Source organism: Anolis sagrei, chromosome 6 (genome assembly GCF_037176765.1).
Source record: "Anolis sagrei isolate rAnoSag1 chromosome 6, rAnoSag1.mat, whole genome shotgun sequence".
NCBI classification, from domain to species: domain Eukaryota; kingdom Metazoa; phylum Chordata; class Lepidosauria; order Squamata; family Dactyloidae; genus Anolis; species Anolis sagrei.
Window position 1 is genome coordinate 32,461,428 of NC_090026.1, and position 27,589 is coordinate 32,489,016.

The 27,589-nt window shown below is 42.4% G+C and overlaps 1 protein-coding gene across 1 annotated transcript; it reads right to left on the reverse strand.

The window, feature by feature from the left end:
- Nucleotides 1–407: 407 nt before the first annotated feature.
- Nucleotides 408–26,040, reverse strand: ABI3 (ABI family member 3). Its single transcript, XM_060780851.2, has 8 exons — nt 25,610–26,040; nt 23,020–23,187; nt 13,837–14,013; nt 6,367–6,452; nt 5,172–5,258; nt 4,424–4,605; nt 2,130–2,264; nt 408–953 (listed from the first exon to the last, which is right to left on the reverse strand). The coding sequence occupies exons 1-8, from the start codon at nt 25,727–25,729 to the stop codon at nt 790–792; spliced, it is 1,119 nt and encodes a 372-aa protein (XP_060636834.2). The 5' UTR covers nt 25,730–26,040; the 3' UTR covers nt 408–789.
- Between the last annotated feature and the right edge of the window lie 1,549 nt (nt 26,041–27,589).

Below are 27,589 nucleotides of genomic sequence, written 5' to 3' on the forward strand. Positions count from 1 at the left end.
CCAGATCCAGCATTGTGTGGAAATGAAAACCTGATGCATCTACTTTTGTTTTCAGAGAATGGGGTTGGGTTTACTGCAGAATGTACACCCACTCCCTTCACTATTACCACCTCAGCCTGAACAGATGAGAATACTATTGAGTTTTCCAACTTAAGAGAGCCTCTTTGCAAAGCAACATCATAGCAGATTCAAGCATTATTCCATCTTGCCAAGTGCTACACTTTGCCTGTAGAAGAGGTTGAGAATTGTTTTGGTAGAATACTAACACAAACAATTGGCTATGTCACTATATGCCTGTGGGAAGCCCAAAACATCTGGAAAGACAGAGGTTGCCCACCTGTGCTGCAGATTGAAGTTACATAACTGCTACCTTCTGGCACCAAAAGAGGAAAAACCACACCACATCCTTCAATGCCCAGTAGTGATGTTTATTACAGTACAGCATTTAGCTGAGGATGGAGCAAGTAATGGTTTCTGCAGCAACTGCTTTATGTCGGTGCTTTAATGTACCTCATTAGCTAGTACAAACAAAGCCTTCATGGAGGAGGACCCCAAAAAGCATAATAGTTTTAATATTGCATAAAATGGGAAGTTGCCTGTCATAAAAGGTTTCCTGCTAGTTTTCATTCAGCCTGCAAGTCAGGGAAAATATTAATGTTGTTATAGCAACATATACCACTGCCCACCCAGGATTCCTTCAGTGGCTCATTTCAAAGCAAGAACAAGGCCGCCCTGATCACAGTTCATCAGAAATCAGTTTTCACTGCCTTGCATTGTGACCCGCGTCCTTTAGTGCAATGGCTCCACGTAGTTCCCAGGGAACAAACCTGTTGCATCATTGATCACACCTTCACACCAGCCATCCGAATATTTTCGTGTCACATAAATAATACTCCCTTCTTCAAATGAGAGTTCATTCTCTTTTTGCTGAGTGTAAGGGTAGAGAGTCACAACTGCAGGAGAAGAGAAGAAAGGAGCAAGTAGTCAAAGAGACAGTCAAAGAGGGAGAAGCAATAAAAAAGCAAGTATGTAAGTTCTCAAAAGGCCCCTAAGGAAAATTATGGAGGTAGTGACAGGGGAATTGTATTGTCAGGGTCACCTGATACACAAATAGGCTATGGAACATCCTTCCACATGGGGTGATATTGAAAGTCTGGCAGGTGGATCGGATACAAAAGGTGTGTACAAGATTTGCCGAAAGAACAAGAACTTCTCCAAAAAACAACACAAAAAGAGACACGCTGGAACAGCTCATTTAGAGCCTCATCACACCAGAGCATGGATCCACTTTAACTCTGGTTTCTGCCTCCTGCTGAATTCTGGGGTTGGTTGTTTGGTAAAAGCCCAGGACCTGTTTGGCTGAGAAGTTTAAAGGGCCCTCCCTAAACTACAAACCCCAAAATTCTGCAGGAGGCAGAAACCGGATTTAAAGAGGATCCATGCTCTGGTGTGATGAGGTCCTTAGTTGAGTTCATGTAGCATACTTACTTGCAGCTTTTCAAAATGCCAGTCATACCATTAGTCAAGACTGACACAGCAGGCATCAAGCAGCAGGTTTGGAGTATTGTTTATTCAGAAGGGCTTGGTGTTGGACACAACCCCCTCTCAATTAGTATGTGCAAACTGGATTTCACCTTTCAGAGCCACAAGTGTCTATGACTGCTCTGTCTAATATATATATATATATATAGCTTCTTCAATTCTATGATTCTTTCCCCATATATAAACATCTCTAAAAATGGGGTGTGACTTAAAATCACAGGTGCTTTTTAATATATAAATAAAGCTTTTTTCTATTGGTGGTACTGAAATTAGTGTGCATCTTACAATGAATGGCATCTTAGAATCAAAGGAACGCAGTAATATACATGCAGGTATGGCACAATCAAGGAAAGGAGATCTACACTTGCCAACGGTACTATTAATGCTCAAACTCAAACTTATAATGGGTCCTCGGCACTTTATTAATAAAAGAGACAAGTCAAAAATTGATGTTGAAGACAGCTGAGTTCAAGGCAACAATAAGGCCTTCAATATGATCTTGGAGCCCTGGCAACTCATATGCTCATTATCACAATGTAGAAGGAATGCACAACCACATCAGCTGTTTTAGGGTATGACTAAAATACCTTTTTCCACATATTCTTCAGGGGCCCATGGTAATTTCTCTGGCGGTGGAGGAGGAGGCAGAAATTGAGGTGTCAGCTGCTCACAGTTAGTGGTGTCCAGAGGTGGTGGAAGTGGGGATGCTGGAAAATCAAGATCTGCAAATAAATGACAAATTGTCGAAGGCTTTCATGGCCGGAATCACTCAGTTCTTGTGGGTTTTTTCGGGCTATATGGCCATGTTCTAGAGGCATTTCTCCTGATGTTTCGCCTGCATCTATGGCAAGCATCTTCAGAGGTCTGCTGGAGCTGGGAAAAAAAAGGGGTTTATATATCTGTGGAATGACCAGGGTGAGACAAAAGGCTTTTGTAAGTTGGGCTAGGTGTGAATCTTTTCAACTGACCACCTTGATTAGCATACAATGGGCTGACAGTGCCTGGAGCAAACTCTTCTTGAAAGGTGATTAGATGTCCCTGCCTGTTTTTCTCTCTGCTGTTTTAATTTTAGAGTTTTTTAATACTGGTAGCCAGATTTTGTTCATTTTCATGGTTTCTTCCTTTCTGTTGAAATTGTCCACATGTTTGTGGATTTCAATGGCTTCTCTGTGTAGTCTGACATGGTGGTTGTGAGAGTGGTCCAGCATTTTTGTGTTCTCAAATAAAATGCTGTGTCCAGGTTGGTTCATCAGGTGCTCTGCTATGGCTGACTTCTCTGGATGAAGTAGTCTGCAGTGCCTTTCATGTTCCTGGATTCTTGTTTGGGCGCTGCGTTTGGTGGTCCCTATGTAGACTTGTCCACAGCTGCATGGTATACGGTAGACTCCTGCAGAGGTGAGAGGATCCCTCTTGTCCTTTGCTGAGCGTAGCATTTGTTGGATTTTCCTGGTGGGTTTGTAGATTGTTTGTGTGTTTGCTCCAGGCACTGTCAGCCCATTGTATGCTAATCAAGGTGGTCAGTTGAAAAGATTCACACCTAGCCCAACTTACAAAAGCCTTTTGTCTCACCCTGGTCATTCCACAGATATATAAACCCCTTTTTTTCCCAGCTCCAGCAGACCTCTGAAGATGCTTGCCATAGATGCAGGCGAAACGTCAGGAGAAATGCCTCTAGAACATGGCCATATAGCCCGAAAAAACCCACAAGAACCGAAATGACAAATTGGCCAGTTTCACATATTAGAAAATCAAAGATGCATTTTAAGTGCCTGCTGGCGTATCCTACTAGTGTCCACACTTTTCAGACTGGTTGGACACCCACGAGCCAGCTACCTATTGGCTTCTAAGTTTTTGCTATGGCTCATCTCTTAATTTTCAGTTCATACTTGCAGACATAATTGCACCCCAGCCAGAATTCACCTTGCACTCACCACCAGCCAAGAATCCCAAAAGTGGTAATAAAACAGTTTATTAAGAAAAGTACATATAAAAAGGAAAAGTCACCATAAGAAATAAGAAAGGCAAAATCCAATAGGTAATGGGAAAAATAGCCAACAAATAATAAGCCAATCCAAATTGGTAACAGAAAAAAACACTCCAAAGGCAATAATCCAAACAGTCCAAATCTGTTCCATAAAACAAGGTACAGAAAAACCAAAATCAAAGCATGAACATAAATCCAGGAAAACAAGAATCAAGACATGAAAATGAGTCCAAAAGTGAGACTATAGAAACTTCTTAAAACATGAATCCAAACTCCCAAGATCTTACACTCAAAACAGGAACTGCAAACAAGGTTTGAGATCCTCACTGTTTTGCGGCACTGCCTGCTCTGAATTCTAAAGGTAAAAATTATCTTATTTGGGGCCATAAGCCATAAGTCATGCCTGTGACTTTGACTGCCTTGCCTGTGAGATTCCTCATACTGCTTTTTCTCACTGAGTCTCTGTGACCTTCTTAATTTGCTTGCTTCTTCCCTAAGATGGAGTCTGAGATTTCTGCTAACTGCAGGTGTGTTTTCAGATGAACCTTCTCATCTATCCAACTCCTTATCTGGGGTTGCTATGAGATGACTAGGCAAAAAATTAGCTGGCGCATCTTTCTGTCTGCTGTACTCAGAGTCCTGATCACTGTTCATCAGAAATCACTTTCAAGCCCATTTTCACTGACAAGATCTAAACTCCCCTCATTTCCCTCACTGAAAACCCATCCACTCTCCCAGGCCCTGGAATAACAATCCCCTCATCGTCATCAGCTGACTGAACCACAACAGACATAGACACTAGAGATTTGCTCAAAACCAAACATAAAGCAGTGTTGTCAGGCATTTTATTTTTAATTCAGATTTGTTTGTAGTTCTTATATATAAAAAAGCTCTCACCTGATGGCAGTGGTAATATATCATCATTTGCACCAGGTGGAGGTGGCAGAGTATCTTCTTGGACAGGAGGGGAGAAATCGTCGCCTTTTGGTGGAGGGAAAAGTGACGACATAGAAGGCGGAGGCAGAGGTGGCTCAGGAGGAGCGTTTGTGGTGGCACCAACCAAAGACTCTGTGGCACTGCTGTGACATTTGGATAAGGGCACATTTCAGTTGCATTAATACTACATTGGGCAAACACCCTAGATCAGGTCTATGCAGGCAGTGGAATGTGTGGTAGGAGTCTGAGGTGAGATATATGAAACTGTATGTAATAGGAAGGCAAATGTCTTTCCTTAACAGTCCTCTGTGGCCTGGATAATCTCAGGAAGAATAGCTGTGTCCAGATATTATTGAGGTCTTAGCCCCAAACCAGGCAGGGTTTCCACACCTGTCATACACCAATGTCCCAGAAATGCTCCAAGGTGGGATTCCCCAACTAATTGGCCTCTAGATGTGTTGATCTGACTCTCCTATCCTACCCAGCTTGGAATAGCCAACAGTCATGAAGACTAGAAAAGATGGAAGTTGTAGCCCAAGACCAGTCTGGAAATGGTTGCACAAATCTCTTCTCTGACCTCAAACCCTGACCTGAGCAATTCCAAAATTCTTCTGACATAAAACATTGTTTTTATGGGCTATAAGCAGCAGCAACCAATTTCCCCTTAAGTCTGCCCTTTCCAGTGATACTGGGATCTCACAATTGGTACCTCAGAGATGATACAGATGAGGCTGAAGAGAGTTTGCCATCTGGGATCACTGGCGTTAGTATTGGCTCCAGATTTCTATGACTTCTCCTATAATGAAAATACAGCTTTACACAAGAGTTTCCTCATGTACAAATATATATATATTTGGAATGACAGTTTCTAATTTTAACTGAAATTGAAATAACCAAAACTTTATAAAGAAAGTACAAAGTGCTCATTGATTTACTGTTCTTTGCTTAGTTTATTCTCCAACCTCCAAAAAGAGTGATTAACATTAATGAAATTCAAATTTAAAATGGAACAAATTTGGAAATAAATTAATAAATTAAATAAGCCACATTGACGAGAGACAGTCAGACACCTTCAACAGCAAAGCCTCACCAGAATACTTTCTCCACTGCTGGAAAAAACAAGAAAAGGTGCCAGCTTTTCTATATTGGGTAGGTATATATAAATAATAGCTATATATAATAGCTATTATTTATTCCTCTACTGCATGGGACAGAAAGGTTCAAGGGTTCCAGAATCTACCATCAGAGACTGAGCCTGAAAAGATAAGGGGAAACATGGAAATCTGTTCCCTTTCTTTCTTCAGAATAAGCCCATTGGGGAGGTTAGAGAGACATTGAGCCACAATAGAAGCACTCATTGAGAACTAAATGTGCAAATTAGAATCCAAATCTCCCTTTGCTAGCCCAAAATTCTAGATTAAGTATGGGGAACTAATCAAGGGGACAGTTCTGAGCCATGATTAGCACCAATCTGGCCATCTGGGGTTCCTCACTTTGTCCTGAGTCTGGCTTTTCTATATTCTTTTTCTTTTCATTGTAAATAAGACACGAATTAGATAATTTTCCAGATTTTGTTCCACCCCCCCCCCCCCAAAAGAAACCCCAAGTTAAACCATTTTCCTTAAGATTTATTGGCAGTAAGAGCTTTAAGGTAGAATACCATGCTATTTAGTGGCTAGCACTGGAATCTGCACATGCACACACACCCAATAAATAAAAATTGACCTTCCTTGGTATCAGCTTTGGCCCTTATGCTGAAGGAAATCCCTTTCAAAGAGGAAATGCTTTTAAATACTTTTGACAACCTTTGCAGCAGAGGGCTGGCACATGACAAAGAAGATACATCAGTCACCTTAACTGCACCGCAAGTTATAATAATGTATTCCGGATCTATTGGCTCTCACCCAAGACTCCCCGATGACTGTCCAGCTAATGTCTTGGTTCCTCGTCGCGTCAGAGTCCCTGTTCTGGCCAACTGTGAGCTTTGATCCTAAGGAGGAAGTAATCACATTAGTAGGTTTGGTTTTGGAAAATTCTTTGATATTCAGCGATTTGTAGGTCCTTTTAAGTTATTTACCAGGTTCTTGGAAACTAAGAAATGGATCTACAACAACAACAATTTTATTGATTAGCCAGTTGGCCTTATCAAAAACAGACAGTGCAAACACAACATACAACATACAACATACGTCTGGTCCTATTAAAATAGAATACAAATATTTAGAAATTTATCAACTTAAAATTAATGTAGCTTAGCCATAGAAATGGATCTAGATATTTCACACACTTTTGACTATTAAAAGATTAAAATTTCTTTACTGGCTATGTTGTCAAATTTAGATTAAGGACCACGGATAAGAAGGGTTCTGACTGACAGGTATTTACATTAACATACCCAAAGTTCCAGATGCCAGGGCTGAAAACAGACGTAGAGGCTTTTAATTATTATCTGGGCAGGAAAGGATGCATGTAACTGCTAAAATATAGCTCTTTTTAAATTGTTATTGCACTGTCTTTTTTGTCTAAATGCACTTAATTGTTTTTGCTTTTTGAATGTATGTATTGATGGCATCAAATTGTGCCGATATGTAGATTGCCCTGAGTCGCCTGCAGGCTGATATGGGCGGGATATAAATAATATAAATAAATAAATAAAATATAAATAAATAAAATAAAAGTTAATACTTATTTACTGGCTAGATAATTTTTCTCCACCTGTGATCCAATGGATAGAAGGTCTAACTGTGCTTGCAACATTAATGATGCGTAGGCAAAATGTACAAATGGACCTATAGCTGGATCTTTGTTTAGCTTTTATAGAAACCTATTACTAATGTGGGTTTTCCTCTTTTTGCATTTTTCTGCTTTTTGTTATACTCAAAAATCAATGCATTTAACCGAGCTCCGTTTTGGATGTAAATATATTTTTAAACATTGTTCTGCCACAGGAAACAGAACATTCCTCAAGCACCTTTTACTGGTAGTACAAAGACAATAATAACACATATTAAATTAGCAATTAGCTGCTCTTTTGTGTTACACCTCAAACCTGATGCCCGAGGCATCCACCTCGCTCTAACTCACAGTAAGCCCAGCCCTGAGCCTGAATGCAGGGACATGTCTGTAGTTCATCTATATGCAAGTCCCTATATTGAAATCTCATTTCACCTGGGAATTGCTCCCAGGAGGAAGGGGAAGTAAGTGTTTTCCTGGCATCCTTCCAGGAAAGGGGTTGAGGCTAAGCCAAAAAAGGGGGGGGGGGAGGACTAGAGGGTTGTTGATGGTGTAGGAGGGAGATGCATGGGAAAAATCAAGATTAGCTGGGAGCAAAAGGCAATGAAAGGAAAGGAAATATGCAGAAATATTTTCTTAATGAATAATGAGCCAATTTGGAAACATGAATGCTCCAGCCCTGGAGAAAAAGCAAGGATGCAGGCAGGACTTTGTAGCCACATGCCCGAAAGCACCAGCTCTAACAGTGCTATTCAAAATGGTGTTTCACTGACCAAAGTCAGCCCACAAGCCATACATTGCCAATCCGCAGCAAGTTTCCAAGAAACTATGGGAACAGAATAATAATATGGCACAAATGTGATACCAGTCCCTGCCACATTGGAAGGGGAAAATGCCAGTTCACTACATCAACCAGCTAAAGAACTTCAATTCCACAGGGAGCCTCTAGTTTTGCATCAGACACAGACTACATATATGCCCTAATAATAATAGTAATAATAATAATAATAATAATTTATTTCTAGACTGCCATATCTCCCCAAAGGGACTCAGGGTGGTTTACAGGCATAAGACAAAAAGGCAAACATTCGGTGCCTCAAATTAATACAAACACACCAAAATAAAACAAGATAACGCACAGAAAAAACAGTAAATTTACAACAAAGAATTAAGCACTGAGAAGAAAATAATAAAAAAAAAACAACCCAATAGACATAGTAAATTAAAACATGAGTAAAATATTACAACATATACCCTAAACGCTATTGTGATACAATTAAATTAAAATGGCTTTAAAATGGCTAACACCAGTATACATTTAAGATCCATCATAGCAGCCATAACATACAAGTGGGTTAGCCGGCATATCAATGAGTTAAAATGTCATAATCCTCCTCCTCTCCATATGCTAATGTGCATAAGTGCGTTTTCAGAAGTTTCTTAAAGAGGAGGAGGGTGGGGTCATTTTTATTTATTTAGGGAGGGAGTTCCAGAGATGGGGAGCGATCACAGAGAAGGCCCCCTGTCTCATTCCCACCAACCAAGCTTGTGACAGGGGTAGGACCAAGAGGAGGGCCTTCTCCGCTGGCTGCAGTGCACAGAATGCTCTGTGTAGAGAGATACAATTAGACAAATAGCCTGGACCCAAACTGTTTAGGGCTTTATAGGTAATGACCAGCACTTCGTAACCCAGAAGTGGACCAGCAACCAGTGGAGCGGCTGCAGCATGGAAATTGTCCTCTCACGATCTGGCGCTCCAGTTAGCAATCTAGCTACCAATCTCTGCACCAGTTCCAGCTTTTGAACTATCCTCAAAGGCAGCGCCAATAGAGAGAATTGCAGTAGTCCAAATGGGATGTGACTCAGGTGTGGACTACCATGGCCAACTAATGTTGCCATGACTGTGACCATGCTGGTTGGGAGATTTTGAGAAGTATATTCCAATAAATAATTTTCCCATACTTTATATGGAACATAACTTAAGAAACAATATCTTACCCCCTTATCTGTCTAACCCAGTGGTTCTCAACCTGGGGTCCCCAGATGTTTTTGGCCTCCAAATCCCAGAAATCCTAACAGCTGGTAAACTGGCTGGGATTTCTGGGAGTTGTAGACCAAAACATCTAGGGACCCCAGGTTGGGAACCACTGGTCTAACCCAAAACAAGGGAGCAAAATTATAGAATGGGTTGCTGTGAGTTTTCTCAGCAACCCATCTATAATGCTTCTGTAACATGGCCTTACAGCCCGGAAACCTCACAACAACCCAATGATTCTGATCATTAAAGCCTTCAACAACAAAATTATAGATTTTTATATGACGTATGGATAAGTCGAGAGTTGTTCCGTAGAGAGGAGAAAGTACCAATGCTACTGCAGGGAGCGGAGCCACCCCAGCCATTGCTGCTGCCATTTAAAAAGGCCAGAAGTGAGACAATGGTGGAAAGAGTAGAAGGACCGGAGCTTCTTTTAGGTTCTCCCACGCTGGACTAAGCTCTTGTTTTTCATCACTTTTACTCAGAAAAGGGAATGGGTTTTTTAAAATAAGAGTTAAGGCACAATTCTCACTTTGACCAATGGATAAGTCAACCCATTTTAGTGGGGTTGGTTTTTGACTACATTTCTAGACTGGGTATATACGGTAATTACTTTTTTTAAAGTATCTTTCCAAACTCCATTCAACATTGCTTGTTGTGGGTGTGCAGTCATGTGTACTCAGTCTGCTGAGTTTCCGGATTGTCGCCGGCTCTTTCCTGGCACGGCTGCACCTGCTCTGAGCGGGAGGTGGTTGGGGTTTTTTCCCATCCAATTTGAGCCCCAGAGCACCAAGTTAGAAAATGTTCCTTTCCGCAGAGGGGCACCTTTGCTTAAACTAGGTCATGTCTTTTCGCCCCCCAGCCATGGTGCTTGCTGAGCTGATGCTGTGGCTTAACAAAGGAGCAGTAAAAGCACTGCAAGGCCCCTGCTGTGGTATCAGCCTCGGCGATGGTGAGAAGACCGCTGGGAAAGTAGACCCCGACGTGGGAACAGAAAACTCATGCAGAGCTTCCTCTCTGTTCGAAACCTCTTTGCCTCATCAGTTTCAGATGCTTGTGGCTTGAGATTCAGCCTAGCAGGCTGCCCACAGCTGACAGTACAATTCTCCTTTTCTTTTCAAGGTGGTTTGCAAAGCACAGAGGAGACAGAAAAAATGCTTATATTTAAACTTGGGCACATTGTTATGGCTGCAGCTTTTCAACTTGCTGGCAGGCTGCATTTAGAAACCTATTCTTGCTCCAGGGAAGATTGAGAAATGCTTAGCCATTTAATAGTGCAAAAAGGTAATAATCTATAGTGAAATACAATAAAATGCCCTATATCAATTGTCACTACCAACTAGAGTTAGAGCCTTTGAATATTGGGAATGCTGGGATTTCAGCTAATGCAGGCTACATTACAATTATAACCATGTAATAGAGATTTTGAAAAGTATTCAAAATTAATGAATAAGAATTTGTTAAAATCACCCATAAAATAAATCCACCATTTCCTGGCTGCTACAGCAAATAATGCCATTTTATAAGTGATTCTATTGGTGTGCACTATAGATTTAATGCAGTTTGATGCTTCTTTAATTGCTGTGAAATCAGGGGAATGAAAGTTTTACAAGATCATTAGTCTTCTCTGCCAAATAGTGCTGGCACCTCACCAAAATATGTCCTGTGCTGTTGCACGCTGGGCCTGTGCATAAGACTGTAGACAGGACATAAATTCTGTGTGCCCAATGGGATGCCGGGGCTGCCTCAGATTAAAGGCCCTTGGATTTCCTCAAAACAGAGTCTTTAGATTGCTTAGAGGTTCAACAAAGTTCTTTATTAATGAAAACAAACAGGTATTTCAAGGCTTTCTTAACAGTCTATTGGCTCTTTCAATCTTGTCCACAGGGAACAGGCACTATCTTTATAACTGTATTTTAACAAATGGGGAAATCCTTAACTTCTAATCTGGGCAGTCTGTCTTTGCCTCTGTTGGCGTGGAGCTCCTACACCCGGTACCAACTGTGTCTGGCTTCTACGAGTGACCCTTACCAAGCAGAGCTTTGTAGACTTCCAGGGGAAAAGGAGTTCAGGTTTCTGTGATGGCTGGTTGAAGTCCCTCAGCAAAGGAGCTGTAAGACTTTATGATCCTTGGCCAAGCTGTGGGGCTGTATCTCCCCAGCCAAGCCGTAGAAGATGAAGCTTTCTACAGGAGCTCTTGGTATCATGTCCTGCATGAAAAGCTTCTCTGTGTGGACTGAACCCAAAAAGGCTCCTATTCCCTCCAAAAACTCAAAAAGGTGGCGGGACCAGGGAACCTAACTATAATTGACAGGTGGCTTGCCCTATGATTGCAGCCAAAAGAAGCCACCTACCTGCAGAGTCCCTGAAACTTAGGACCATAACAAACATTAAATGCGAAGCAAACAAAATTGGAGCTCCTGGTACAGCTGTACCTGCACACGTCCTAGGATTGATAATAATATTATAATAATATATATCCTGCTTCCATCTCCCCTAAGGGATTCAGGGTGGCTTACATGGAGACCAAACCCAATATAAACAAAGGTTACAAAGTAACACAATTAAAAACATATAACAGTGAAATATATTAAAACAACGCAATGTAAGATATCATAAAACATGAACCAAACATCAAACAACCAGTAGCTGAGAGAAGTGGGCATGTGCAGATCTGAGACTAATGGGGAAGGACAAGGGTTTGTGCAAATGCAAACTCTAGGGTTGGGGCTGGGAATAAAGTGCTGGAGATCCAACCAGAGAATTAGGGCTAGGCAAGCTTAAAATCAGTGTCTAAACCATTATTCAAAGGGACATTGGAACATCCAAGGACCGGGCTAAGGTGCAGCTAACTAGTGGCCAGCTGCATTAAATCACTACTGACCAAGAGGTCATGAGTTTGAAGACAGCCCGGGTTGGAGTGAGCTCCCGACCATTAATAGTCTAGCTTGCTGTTGACCTATGCAGCCCGAAAGACAGTTGTATCTGTCAAGTAGGAAATTTAGGTACCACTTTATTCAGGGAGGCTAATTTAACTAATTTATGACACCATAAAACTTTCCAGCAGCGTGCAGAAGAATGAGGAAGTACTCCATCAAAGGACTCGGTGTCACAAGTGAACAGTGAACTGGAAGCTCCCCCTGTGATTGGAATCAAGCATACCCTCCTGAAGCCAGAAAAGCTGGAATGTTCAATTGCCTCTGTGTCTGTCTATAGATGTTGTATGTCTAATGGCATTGAATGTTTGCCATGTATATGTGCATTGTAATCTGCCCTAAGTCCCCTGTGGGGTGAGAAGGGCGGAATATAAATACTGTAAATAAATAAATAAATAAATAAATAATCCAAGTCTTCAAGTCTTTCCGGAAGGTGGACAGGGTTGGGGCTAATCTAATCTCCCTGGGCAGAGAGTTCCAGAGCTGGGGGGGGGGGGGGCACCACCAAGAAAGCCCTATCTCTCATCCCCACCAACCATGCTTGCAACAGAGATGGGAGTGAGAGAAAGGCCTCCCCGGCAGATCTTAGAGCTTGTGCTGGTTCATAAAGGAAGATACGGTAACGATAATAGGCAGGACGCGAACCATTTAGGGCTTTATAGGTAATAATCTGCACTTTAAATTGGGCCCGGAAACTTATCGGCAGCCAGTGGAGCTGCTTCAGTAGAGGTGTTGCCCGCTCTCTGTAACTAGCTCCAACTAACAACCAGGATTCCATAGTATTGAGCAATGGCAGTTAAACTGGTGTTAAACGGCATTATTTCTACAGTGTGGATGCACCCTGATTTCCAATAAGTTCCAATTCTGTGAAGGGGCTTTTCACACTATGTATGGTTATAACACTATGATTCAATGTTTACTGCCATGACAATACCCTGCGGAATCCTGGGCTTTGTAGTTTTGTAAGGCACCAAAGTTCTTTGGCTAAGTATTTTTCCTTAAACTGGTTATCCAGGTTTTCCTTAGGTTTGAACCATGACAGTTGAAGAGGAATCATACAAAGCACCATAACTGTCTCGTGTGAAAGTGTCTCTTTGCTTTTTTTAAAAAGAGGAAGAAACTAGTTGCTTGGTGCTTCGTCAAAATACTCGGTTTTTCCACAGAGGAAGTGTTTGGAGACTCACTGTCTGTGACTGACTTTCAGTCTCTATATAAGTCAGCTAAACTTGTAGGCAAGCCAAAGTACCTACTTCATTTTAAGACCGAAGCAAACCACACTCTTGGTGCCACAAGCAGCAGCATAGCCAGGCACGAATTAAAACAAGTGTTTCTGAACTGGCCTGTTTATTCCCTTTGCAGCTCAATAATTCTGGTGTTAGTTGGAGATCTAATATTGCAGCCCTTCTATCTGTAAATTAGTGCAATGACCCTGCACTTTCCCAGGCTCTATAAAAATGCCAAGGAAAAGCAAAATGGGCACAGATTTAATTGCTAATCCCAAATTAGGAATTTATATAATTGTTGCCTTGTATGTGCCTTCAAGGGTGCATCTACACTGTAGAATGAATGTAGTTTGGCACCACTTTAATTGCCATGGTTCAATTCTATATCATGGAAGTTTTATAAGGTACTTATTTAATCTTTTCTGCTAAAGAGCTTCCAGCTCTTACCTTTATCCCATGGCCAACTTCATCCAAACTGCTGAAGTTCAGTGGTTTTCTGTAGTATGTCTCCAAGGGCTCAAGATTTTTGGGGTAGATGATTTTCTGGGAATTTGGAAATGTCTTGCAAATAGTAAGTGTCCCAATTTCTCGGCGGGACACTTTCTCTTTGTGCATTTCAACCACCTAGACAAAAAAGACATTGTCAGGAGGGAATTTAGAGTTCCGGGTCTCTGAAGACTCAGCACCAAATATATTTTTCCCCAAAGCCCCAGATCTATTCCTATTTGTGTAACATATCTGCCAACATTTCACAGATGGAATTGTAGTCCAAAAAGTGACATTTCTGAATCATGATATAAAAATGTACAGGAATAATTTATACCTTTTAAACTGGAGATTCAGTACAACTTAGCAACATCTCTGCTAAAAAGCAGTGGAGAACATCCAAAACTGATAATCATTGGCCATCACAGCTGGCTATACCAATATACCAATAATGAATTACATCTTAGAGTGCAGGTTGTTATATAGCCAACCCGAAAAAAAGTTAATGGAAGTATTGAGAGGCAGATCTTCAAAATCGCATCTTTTTGAAAGTAAGATTTTTAGATTCCTGCTGAGTGGGAACTATGGAGAGTAGTAATCTCCAAAAGTAACTTCCAAGATGTGTTTTAAGTTTTGCAGGAGGACAAAAATAAGACAACATTCAGAAATACACACAAAGGACATTGTGTTGTTATTTCAGCTCCGCAATACCATGGGTCTAGAAGCCCAGTGTTTCAAGCAACCAAAAGGTTGAAAGAAACACAGATGGGTTAGAAGGCAAAAGCAGACATTTTTATTCTCATCGGCCCAAGAGGATGTTAGCAAGCATGCATTCAAAGTACTGACATGACGCAATGGAAAATACAGAACGTTTTATGCACTTTTGTCAGATATTCAGAAAAAACATTGTGTGATTGTCTGCGAAGTGCCCTGGCTGGGATCCAGGCTCCTGTTGGCTGGGAGCTCCATGAAGTGGCTCCCATAGTTGACTTCTGATGGTGGTAAGAAATTCAATAAACTGTCATTCGGTGATTTGGAGTGTCAGTCCATTTAATGATCCACCCCTGAGAGGGGAACAATCAAAAGGAATGCAATGTGGCAATATGTAAAACAATCCATTATGAACTTAATGATGCAGCCCAGATAAACACTATAGGTTGAGCCCAGTGTATACAACAAACAATGACTGTGAGAGCCGTTCAGCAGTGGAACTCTCTGCCCCGGAGTGTGGTGGAGGCTCCTTCTTTGGAAGCTTTTAAGCAGAGGCTGGATGGCCATTTGTCAGGGGTGATTTGAATGCAATATTCCTGCTTCTTGGCAGGGGGTTGGACTGGATGGCCCATGAGGTCTCTTCCAACTCTTTGATTCTATGATTCTATGATGGGTGGTAGTCAAGTCAATGGGGAAACTTAGCCCAGAACTTGGGCACTAAGCCCCGAGCAGAGATAGCTCTGGGTTGCTGTGAGTTTAGCAGGCTGTGTAGCCATGCTCCAGAAGCATTCTCTCCTGACGTTTCGCCCACACCTATAACAGGCATCCTCAGAGGTTAGTTGGAAACTAGGCAAGTGAAATTTATATATCTGTGGAATGTACATGGGGGGATGGGGATGTGGTGGTGGTGAGATTGGGGGAAAATACTGGTATTTTGACTGCTGAATTTTAAAGATTGTATGTTTCTATGTATGATATAATAATATTTTAAAAAGAATGTACAGGGTGGGAGAAAGAACACTTGTCGGTTTGAGGCATGTGTGAATGGACATTCCACAGATATATAAACCTCAGTTGTCTAGTTTCCAACAGATCCCCAAACCTCTGAGGATGCCTGCCATAGATGTGGGTGAAACAACAGGAGAGAATGCTTCTGGACATGGCCAAACAGCCCAGAAAAATCACAGCAACTCAGTGATTCCAGCCATGAAAGCCTTCGACAACACAGAGATAGCTCTGATTTTATCAATGAAGGCAAGACGTTCATGAATGAGAGTAGGAACTCCATTGATGGGACAGGAGTTCTCAACAATAGTAGGGAATCAGAAATTTGTCAGTGGGCTCAGGGAGTGCTCTGACATATAGGCGCTGAACTGCTCCCCCCCCCCCCCCCCCCTGTCTCCCAGTTAATTGTGAAGGGATTATGCAAATAGGGGAATGGGTTCTAGGTAACAGTCCAAAGATGATTTTCTTGTGAAAAGTTACATGAAGACCATGGTTATTATTTCATATAACTTGATCTGAGTTTTATAATTCATAATTTGGGGGTCTGATTTCTCAATACATGCCAGTTATACAAGTATAGTTTTTTGTTTTTGTTTTTTTCATGTCAGGAGCAACTTGAGAAACTGCAAGTCGCTTCTGGTGTGAGAGAATTGGCTGTCTGCAAGGACATTGCCCAGGGGACGCCCAGATGTTTTGACGTTTTACCAACAACGAAACTTAACATTTTCTACCAGGGAAACCAGCCCAGCCCCAGACAACCCAAGGAGGACTAAGTATGCATTTCAGGCACAAATCAATAATTGCATGTAAATATACAGAAGGATGGGAGCCTCAATTTGTTAGCTTTTCGGTTTACTCATCTTTCTTTTTCTTCCTCCTTTTATAACTCATATATCAGATTGTTAGCATGACTGATTTTTGTCAATTCATTCCAGAGCCTGACAACATTACTTTTTTGGAAGGCAACTTGCAGAATTTCCTAGCCGGCCTACTCAGTGTCCAAACTAACAGAATTAAAGACTTGTTGTCTCAAACAGTAACTTTCCCATTTTGTTTAAATTCCTCCAAGGTACACGGGATATATGTTGTAGCCATGATAAGCTACAATGCATTACATGACAGTTAAAGTGGTACAAAGTTGCATTTCCCTTATAATGCTCACTTTGAAGAGCAATTGTGCTTCCTCCCAGTTTGCTTTCTAGCAATGCTTTGGGAGGCTATGAGGCCTCAGGCTGGTCCAAACTGGTTCTGGGACTGAGTCTTTGGGATTAGCCATTGGCCTTTTGCCCTAGTAAAGCAGAACATCCTATTTGAAGCATGGCTGATGAGGGCCGGTCTAATCTCTTCCTGACAACAAGCTGAAAGGAACAAGGGGTAACCTCTAAAAAATCTCCCAAGAGGGATAATAGGCTTGTGAGTCTATTTCAAAGCTTGGAAAAATTACTTTATGGGACGACAACTCCAAGAATTTCCTGGCCAGCATAGCACAAGCTGGTTGGGGAGATTCCTGGAAACTGCAATCTATTTTTTTTCCCTGAAGCTTGGGTCCATAACAACAAAACAACAAAGATTCTTGTAGAACTTAAAGGTAGGCTGATTTACTGTAGTTTTTGATTTACTTACTTAGGGGACTGAGATGTGTTAGATTCAATAAATTCAAATTATATTCCCAGTGGATAGGTGTGTAAAATAGAGCATAATATGTAGTCACAGGCATACACATATGTTGAGATACAATATACATCTAAATGGTAGTAAATGCAGGAAAACAGTTGGTCGGAATTTTGTTTACCGTTTAAGCTGAGTTACCATTCATGATAGCAACACTGGATAAAACAGCAACCTGAGCTTTTCTATACTTGGAACTTGTCTCAATCTGAGTCTTAAAAATCAAATCAAACATTCATATGTATTTTAGGTTTCCCATTTCATCAAATCATAGAATCATAGAGTTGGAAGAGACCTCATGGGTCGTCCAGTCCAACCCCCTGCCAAGAATCATAGAATCATAGAATCATAGAATCATAGAATCATAGAGTTGGAAGAGACCTCATGGGCCATCCAGTCCAACCCCCTGCCAAGAAGCAGGAATATTGCATTCAAATCACCCCAGACAAATGGCCATCCAGCCTCTGCTTAAAAGCTTCCAAAGAAGGAGCCTCCACCACACTCCGGGGCAGAGAGTTCCACTGCTGAACGGCTCTCACAGTCAGGAAGTTCTTCCTAATGTTCAGATGGAATCGCCTCTCTTGTAGTTTGAAGCCATTGTTCCGTGTCCTAGTCTCCAAGGAAGCAGAAAACAAGCTTGCTCCCTCCTCCCTGTGGCTTCCTCTCACATATTTATACATGGCTATCATATCTCCTCTCAGCCTTCTCTTCTTCAGGCTAAACATGCCCAGTTCCCTAAGCCGCTCCTCATAGGGCTTGTTCTCCAGACCCTTGATCATTTTAGTCGCCCTCCTCTGGACACTTTCCAGCTTGTCAACATCTCTCTTGAATTGTGGTGCCCAGAATTGGACACAATATTCCAGATGTGGTCTAACCAAAGCAGAATAGAGGGGTAGCATTACTTCCTTAGATCTAGACACTATGCTTCTATTGATGCAGGCCAAAATCCCATTGGCTTTTTTTGCCGCCACATCACATTGTTGGCTCATGTTTAACTTGTTGTCCACGAGGACTCCAAGATCTTTTTCACACGTACTGCTCTCGAGCCAGGCGTCCCCCATTCTGTATCTTTGCATTTCATTTTTTCTGCCAAAGTGGAGTATCTTGCATTTGTCACTGTTGAACTTCATTTTGTTAGTTTTGGCCCATCTCTCTAATCTGTCAAGATCGTTTTGAATTCTGCTCCTGTCCTCTGGACTATTGGCTATCCCTCCCAATTTGGTGTCGTCTGCAAACTTGATGATCATGCCTTCTAGCCCTTCATCTAAGTCATTAATAAAGATGTTGAACAGGACCGGGCCCAGGACAGAACCCTGCGGCACTCCACTTGTCACTTCTTTCCAAGATGAAGAGGAAGCATTAGTGAGCACTCTCTGTGTTCGTCCACTTAACCAATTACAGATCCACCTCACCGTAGTTTTGCCTAGCCCACATTGGACTAGTTTCCTTGCCAGAAGGTCATGGGGGACCTTGTCGAAGGCCTTACTGAAATCCAGGTACGCTACATCCACGGCATTCCCCGCATCTACCCAGCTTGTAGCTCTATCGAAGAAAGAGATCAGATTAGTCTGGCATGACTTGTTTTTGATAAATCCATGTTGACTATTAGCGATGACTGCATTTGTTTCTAAGTGTTTGCAGACCACTTCCTTAACAATCTTTTCCAGAATCTTGCCCGGTATCGACGTGAGGCTGACCGGACGGTAGTTGTTTGGGTCGTCCTTTTTTCCCTTCTTGAAGATTGGGACCACATTGGCCCTCCTCCAATCTGCTGGAACTTCTCCCGTTCTCCAAGAACTCTCAAAGATGGTTGCCAATGGTTCCGAAATGACTTCCGCTAGTTCCTTCAATACTCTGGGGTGTAGTTGATCTGGCCCTGGGGACTTGAACTCATTAAGAGCGGCCAGGTATTCCTGGACGACTTCTTTCCCAATTTGGGGTTGGATGTCCTCCAATCCCTCATCCACTCCATCTTGCTGAGGTTGAAGACTCTCTTTTTGTGAGAAGACCGAGGCAAAGAAGGCATTAAGTAGTTCTGCCTTTTCCCTATCCCCTGTCCGCATTGCCCCATCTTCTCCTCGAAGAGGTCCTATCGCCTCCTTGTTTTTCCTTTTTCTACTGACATAAGAATAGAAGCCCTTTTTATTGTTTTTAATGTCCCTGGCAAGTCTGAGCTCGTTTTTTGCTTTAGCCTTGCGGACCTTTTCCCTACAGGTGTTGGCTATTTGTTTGAATTCTTCTTTGGTGATTTCTCCCTTTTTCCACTTCTTGTGCATGTCTCTTTTGTGTCTTAGCACAGTTAGAAGTTCTTTGGACATCCATTCTGGCTTCTTTGCACTTGTCCTATTTTTTCTCTTTGTTGGCACGGTTTGCAATTGCGCCTTGAGTATTTCACTCTTGAGAAGTTCCCATCCATCCGTAGCTCCCTTGTCTTTTAGTATCTGTGTCCACTGAATGCTGCTCAGCGTTTCCTTCATTTTTTGGAAATCAGCTCTCCTAAAGTCCAAAATGCGGGTTTGACTTGTCTTAGTTTCGGCCTTCCTTTGTACCTCAAATTGCAGGAGCACATGGTCACTTGCCCCTAAGGATCCTACCACTTCGACCGCATCGATCAGGTCCTCCGCATTTGTTAGTATGAGATCAAGAGTAGCCAATCCCCTTGTTGCCTCTTCTACCTTCTGGACCATGAAATTGTCTGCAAGGCAAGCGAGGAATTTGTTGGACCTTGTACTCTTGGCCGAGTTTGTTTTCCAGCAAATATCGGGATAGTTGAAATCGCCCATGACTACTACATCTCTTTTCTGTGCCTGTTTGGTCAACTGTTGGCAGAAGACTTCATCAAGATCTTCCTCCTGGCTTGGGGGTCTGTAGTAGACACCTACGACGACATCTTTTTGAGTCCCAGTTCCCTTGATTCTTATCCAGATGATTTCAAGCTGGTTTCCCAGATTGCTGTCTTGAATTTCTTGTGCAGCATAAGAGTTTTTGACATATAAGGCTACTCCGCCTCCTCTCCCCTTTGTTCGGTTTCTGTGAAAGAGGTTATACCCCTCGATATCTACATTCCAGCGATAGGAGTCATCCCACCAGGTTTCAGTGATGGCTATGATATCATATTTGTGGTGTTGTGCTAGAAGTTGGAGTTCGTCTTGTTTATTTCCCATGCTCTGTGCATTAGTGGGAAAATCGGGAAAGCAGGAAAATCGCATTCAAAGCACCCCTAACAGATGCCCATACAGCCCCTACTTAAAAGCCTCCAAAGAAGAAACCTCCACCTCACTCCAGGGCAGAGAGTTCCACTGCTGAATAGCTTTCACAGTCAGGAAGTTCTTCCTCATGTTCAGGTGGAATCTCCTTTCTTGTCATTTGAAGCCATTGTTACGTGTCCTAGTCTCCAGGGCAGCAAAGAACAAGCTTGCTCCCTCCTCCCTATGACTTCCTCTCACATACTGATACATAGCCCTTAGTATGTCTCCTCTCAGCCTTCTCTTCTGTAAGCTGAACACACCCAGCTCTTTAAGCCGCTCCTCATAGGGCTTGTTTTCCAGATCCTTGATCATTTTAGTTGCCCTCCTCTGGACACATTCCAGCTTGTCAACATCTCCCTTCAATTGCAGTGGCCAAAATTGGACACAGTACTCCAATTATTGTAAGATAATTCTGAATATGGAGAATATTTCCACTTCCCAAGATAGTTGAGAATATTTCTACCTTCCAAGATTTCACACAGGAAGGTTTTTTTTCAACATTCATTTGTGAAAAAAAATGTTTTTAAAAAACCCCTCAGACCAGCAATCTTGGAAGGTAGAAATATTCTCATTCAGAATTATCTTATAACAATTGCCAATTGCCCAGGAAGATAGGTTAGCAGGGTGAACACATAAAGGTTTGCTGTATTAGTCCATAAACCAGCAAATGGCATCCTCCCATCCCACAAGAGTTCCTAAAGTCTAACTTATTTTGGTCCATAAAGCAGAAAATTCAATGGGACATACACATGTGCTATTTGGCTGCCCTTACCCTAGTAAGTACAATTGAAGAAACTTTACACTGTTGGTGTTGCAAGAACAAGGCTATTTCAAGCTCTAATAAGCCAAAAGCAAACAATGCCCTTTTTAGGTGTCACAGGGGGCAAGTCCTTGTGTTGTCACAAGGGGTAGCCATTGCGGACATTATTAAACGGGATCCATTAAGCATAAAGCTTAAGGACATAATTCAGTTAAAAACACAAGGAAAATGCAAGTAGAAAATGCATTTTTCATGTTGGCACTCTCACTGTAAGATTCCTTCCTTATGCTAAGGACTGGAAGAAATGGGTCAGGTCCTGAAAACTGGCATCCCTACAAATCTGCCAACCACCCTATTGGATCTAGGCTTATACCAACTTTTACAGAGGTCCCCAGACGTTTTGGATTTTATTTCCCACCATCTTCTTACACCAGCTTTGTTAGCTAAAGCTGAAGAGAGTCACAGTCCAAAACATCTCCTTGTTACACACATCACCTCGCTTTTTTGTGTGTCATCCCATAGCACATTATGGGCCTGCATGAATTTCTTGCATACTACATATTCTAATGCTTAGTGACATGCATAATTACACTTTAAAATGCCATTTCTAATTGGGAAGTATAGCTTTTAGCTCAAGAAGGAAGGGGAATTTATGTCAGACGCATATGCTTCCCCCTATGTTTTAAGTTCCTTATGTATCATGACTTAAAACATAGGAGAAAGTTTTAAGCTCCTTCTGTATCATGACATGGGCCCCCTGGTGGCACAGCGGGTTAAACCGCTGAGCTGCTGAACTTGCTGACCAAAAAGTTGGCGGTTCGAATCTGGGGAACAGGGTGAGCTCCCGCTGTTAGGCCCAGCTTCTACCAAACTAGCAGTTCAAAAACTTGCAAATGAGAGTAGATCAATAGGTACAGCTTCTGCGGGAAGGTAACGGCACTCCATGCAGTCATGCTGGCCACATGACCTTGGAGGTGTCTACGGACAATACTAGTTCTTCGGCTTAGAAATGGGATGAGCACCATCCCCCAGACTTAATATCAACTAGACTTAATATCAGGGGAAGCCTTTACCTTTACTTTTATGTATCATGACACAAGAAAACACCATTTATATATTTCACCCTTCTACAAAGATGATCTGTGAAACAAATTCGAAGCCTGGAAAAAGTGACATTTTGACCGACAAGCCCCAGAATTCCTCAATTGGCGTGCCCATTCAACAATGCCAGGAATATTCAGAGGTGGACTCTCTCAAAAGGAAACTTAACAAAGGTTTTAGGAGGGTTCAGACATAGCAAACAGATAAATAACTAGTGAAAGGACAAAGCTGATTAATCCATTCCACTGATGTTTCCTGATTTATTATGCGTTTTTCTTCATGTTGTGGTATTATACCAGAGAAACAGGAAAACCATCAGGCAGCTCTCAAGTCTTTTTTCCAGTGAACAGGAAAAGGGATCCGAGTCTGAGAACATTGTGTATATGTAATATCAGCCTCCCTACATTCCATTGGGAGGGGAAAATAGAAGGGGAGGAAGAGCTCACTTTCTGACAAATTCAAAGGGGCTCTCAGTTTGAGGATGGGTTTCCTCTGGGCCTTCAGCAACAATCCAGATTGACATGTCAAGAACCACAAAAAAATATCCACCTAGTAAAAGGTTCTAGTTTAGAACCACATGTCAGATGAAGCTCTTATTCCCTTCTCACACTATTCATGTTATCTCCCCAAATACAGTTCTTTCTTGCTCACCTGTGTGATGGAGCAGACATTGGCTTCCACTTGCCGGATTTCAGCCGCCTGCAAGTCCAGCATTTTGAGGATGTCGCTGGCCAGGTTGCTGATTTGGTAGGCCACGCTGGCTAATGATTGAGTGGCAAAACCCATCGTTTCCTCAAGGGCTTTCCGTTTGTCTTGTGCCTAAATTATTTCAGAGGAAGAGGGAAAGGAAGAGGAAGAAGAAAAAGGGAAACTTAGAGAGATACTAAGGGCCCTTCCAGACAGGCCCTATATCCCAGGATCTGATCCCAGGTTTTCTGTTTATCCCAGATTACCTGGCAGTGCGGACTCTTATAATCCAGTTTAAAGCATAAAACCTGGGATCACATCCTGGGATATAGGGCCTATCTGGAAGGGCCCTGAAATGTCTGGTAGTGGCTTCTCAGATGTGACTTTTGCTATAGGAACAGAACTTTAAGTATGGTTTTGTCTGTGTGGAGCCTCCAGTGATGCAGTGGGTTAAACCACTGAGCTGCTGAACTTGCTGACCAAAAGGTCAGTGGTTTGAATCTGGGGTGAGCTCCTGTTGTTAGCCCCAGCTTCTGCCAACCTAGCAGTTCGAAAACATGCAAATGTGAGTAGATCAATAGGTACTGCTTCTGCAGGAAGATAACAGCGCTCCATGCAGTCATGCTAGCCACATGACCTTGGAGGCATCTACGGACAACACCAGCTCTTCGGCTTAGAAATGGAAATGAGCACCTCCCCCCAGAGTCGGACACAACTAGACTTTATGTCAGAGGAAACCTTTGCTTTTACCTACCTTTGCCCGTGTGATGCTACAAACCTGGGGAAGTTTATAGGTTATCCCCAAAACACTGGGATTTACTTTTTGTTGAAATCTTCACAAAACCCAATGAAAATTAAAATGAAAGTTGCCTATAATTTGCTTATCTCTAGAAAGTATCCTCCAATGACCTTCCAAGAAACTGAAACTTACTCCTTAGTCTAAAACAACGTTCCCTACTCTTGTACTGTATTAGGCGGAACTGAGCAACTGCATAGATGGCATGGAATAATTTACACCCTTCATAGAGACTTCCCAATGGGTCATTGAAGTGCATTGAAATGAGGTCATGGCATATCTGGCAATCATTTTTCATCTGCATCTTGATACAAAATATTATTTTGTTTCAAAAACATTGCATAAAATAGTTTATTTAAAACTGATAAAATAAAGGGCTCACAAGTTGCTAGATAGTTTTAGACCAAAAACGGGCAACAGCGGCTGCATTGTCTGTAGCTTTAAACAATTCTTCCTCATTGCATGAGGCAGGGCATTGTGGACAAGCATACAGATGCTGAGTTGTTTGTTCTGCTCCACAGTCACACAAGGGGGAGGATTCTTTTAGGTAGTGCCATTTTGCCAAGTTGTCTTTCGATCTGCCAACTCCGCTTCGGAGTCTGTTCAGGGACTTCCAAATTGCCCATTCTTGGGGAAGACCCTTGTGGGGGGCCATCCAGTTAGTACTACCAGTTTTTGCTACCTACAGGGATATTCTTGCTGTTGCTTTTGATCCAAAGATGGCATGGGAGTGGGGAAATCAAATTGCTGAATAACAACTTTTTTTTTTGCCTGTTGGGGACATTTAGAGTTTGAAAAAAAATCAATCCAAAATCACCCCAAAGTTTCAGCTGGAGCACAGATTCGGGGTTTTTAGGACATGTAAAGAGGCTTTGGTACTGTAAAACTGATCCCCCTCCCATCCCTTGGTTAGATGATTTTCTGGCTTTCCAGGCAGGAGTGTTGGTTGGCTAGAATCTCTGCATAAATGAAATATTCATCCCTCCGCTTCCTACATCATCCCAGAGGTTGCTAGTCCCTAGCTCCTGCAGCAGCCAGCTTCCTATATAAATAAAAGGTGTTTCAACAGCTTTGGAGATAATTCCTGTGCCATCCATCCCATTCACATCAGGAGCTGGCAATACCCTCAGCAACCTAGGAAACTATCTTTCCACACTTCTGTTCAAGCATGACTTAGAGTGCTGCTTTTTATAGCTAACTCTAGGGTAAGGATGGGCAAACTTCAGTTTGCGAGGTATTTTGGACTTCAACTCCCACAATTCCTAACAGTAGGTTGTTAGGAATTGTGGGAAGTAAAGTCCAAAATACCTGGAGGGCCAAAGTTTGCCCATGCCTTCCCTAGACATTCTTCTGTCTGAGGCAATGGACAAAGTGAAGATGATACCATCTCCCTATTCTACATACAGAAGGTAATTGAAGGCAAACTCTTCCTTCAGTAACAACAAGGGGATAACACTTTCTACCACAACTGGGAGCAACAGGCTAGTTTATGACACTCCAAATTACTTCTTGACTACAAACCCTGGAATCTCAATTTTTCTGGAAATTCTAGGAATTACAGTCCAAAAGGTAACTCAAGTCTCCAATAGCTGTAAAATAGTGCAGTCCTCCATCAAAAGGGATAAATCAGACTAAGAAGGGATTATGGGCAGCAGCTCCAAGACCTGCCACCTGAACTAGTTGTTTCTACCCAATGGTAGAGCCAGCCCCACTTCTATGGCAAGTGCCATCTCAGAATCCTACCCAGCTGTGACTCACCTGCCCATAGTTGCTCTCACAGTAATCAGCCACTTTGAGCAGGTTGCTGTAGTTTTCCTTCAGGACCCCCCTTGCACAAGGGATGGATGCCTGTATCAGCTGCTGCAATTCGGAGGACATGCTGTCATCAGTCTGGTCTCCACACTTCCTCCTGACAGCGTGCGGTGTGGCAACTTCACCCAAGATCCGATCTCAGTTTCACACAACTCATGGTGACACTGTCTGGCTGGGACCTCTTTTATACTTGAGTCGACGCCTCCTGTGGCAGAGCCCATCCCACCCCTCGGTCTTCTTGCTGACACCCTGAGATTTATTGCTGTCCTCCAAGTACACATGGAAACTGTGTGGACATCCTCTTTCATTCCTGGAGTGACAAGTACCTCCACGCTTAGCATACAAGATAAGAAAACTTTCTTCGGCTTGAGTGAGCAACAATAAATGACGAGAAATAACTGAGGAAATGTTGAGGGAGATGGTGCAGGGAGGGGAGAGGGACTGTCAAGAGAGGAAACTATTATTTATAGAACTTTGTTTGCTTAACTGATTGCAGCAATGCTGACTTTTATTGCTAAGTGAGCCAGGTGAACATGTGTAACTTAACTCAGGCCCCTTCTTCATAGCAATGTAACATCCAGATTATCTGCTTTGAACTGGATTATATAGCAGTGTAGACTAAGGGCTCTTCCATACAGCCATATAACCCAGATATCAAGGCAGATAATCCACAATATCTGCTTTGAACTGGGTTATCTGAGTCCCCACTTCCATTACTTACTTACTTACATACTTACTTACTTACTTACTTACGCAATCCCACCTTGCCCGAGTAGGATAGTCTTCCAGGATCAGTATTCTGGTGGGTCCGTAGGTGACTGTGGAGTCCTATTTTTGATCTGCATCTTCTCCTACAGTGAGGGCATTGGTTTCCAGGTGAAAAGCGGTCTCGGTCAGGGGTGGCTTGACGCGCCTTCCTCTTAGCACGTTTTTCTCTTTCACCCTCCATTCGTGCCTCTTCAAATTCTGCAGCACTGCTGGTCACAGCTGACCTCCAGCTGGAGCGCTCAAGGGCCAGGGCTTCCCAGTTCTCAGTGTCTATGGTTTTTAAGGTTAGCTTTGAGCCCATCTTTAAATCACTTTTCCTGTCCGCCAACATTCCGTTTTCCCCACTGCCATATAACCCAGTCCAAAGAAGATAACGTGGATTTTTGTATAGCTGTGTGGAAGGGGCCAAAGATAATCCAGTTTAAATCAGATAATGTGTATTTTCTCCTTTGATAACCTGAATTATCTGGCAGTGTAGAAGGGTCCTCAGCGTTTGGGACAGCATATTTTAGTTTATAGTTCATAGCATCCTTGCTTGGGGATTCTGGGAATTTATCTTTCCTTTGATACTAGTTCAGAGCACACATTGCTAGTCAACATAGAAAACCAAGGATGAGCTCAATACTACTACATTGTATCTGATCCATCAAACCATTATGCCCAAGCTGCCCAACCCATGGACCCATATGTCTCCTGTCCCATTAGGAGAGAAAAAAACAAAAGAACCTTGAAGCTACTCAGGGAAAGTAAGAGACGAACAACGCAAATTGTAGTTTCTGTCTCTGTTTTGTGCCACTATCTAAGTCTGCTTCCATCTTCCTTGGCACATACAGAGAAAGCAGAAGTCAGGCCAGCTATACTTCTATCTTGAAGCACCAACTCAATTTTGCACTGACCTTTACATTTAGCCCTTTCCAAGGTATTGGTTGGAAGAATCCCTATCATTAGTTCCAGGCAGAAATTCAGCCCTACCAAGGTTCCTCACTTCTGCACCAACAGTGGTTCCCATGATATTGGAATTATGAAACTACTACAGGTTTTTAGTTTCCTTAAAATTTAAGGGAACTGACCAAGGGCCTAAACCCTGAAAATTAAGGAAACTGACCTGGGGACTAAAACTCAGGTCTTGCCAATTACTTCCTCTGAAATATTGCTACA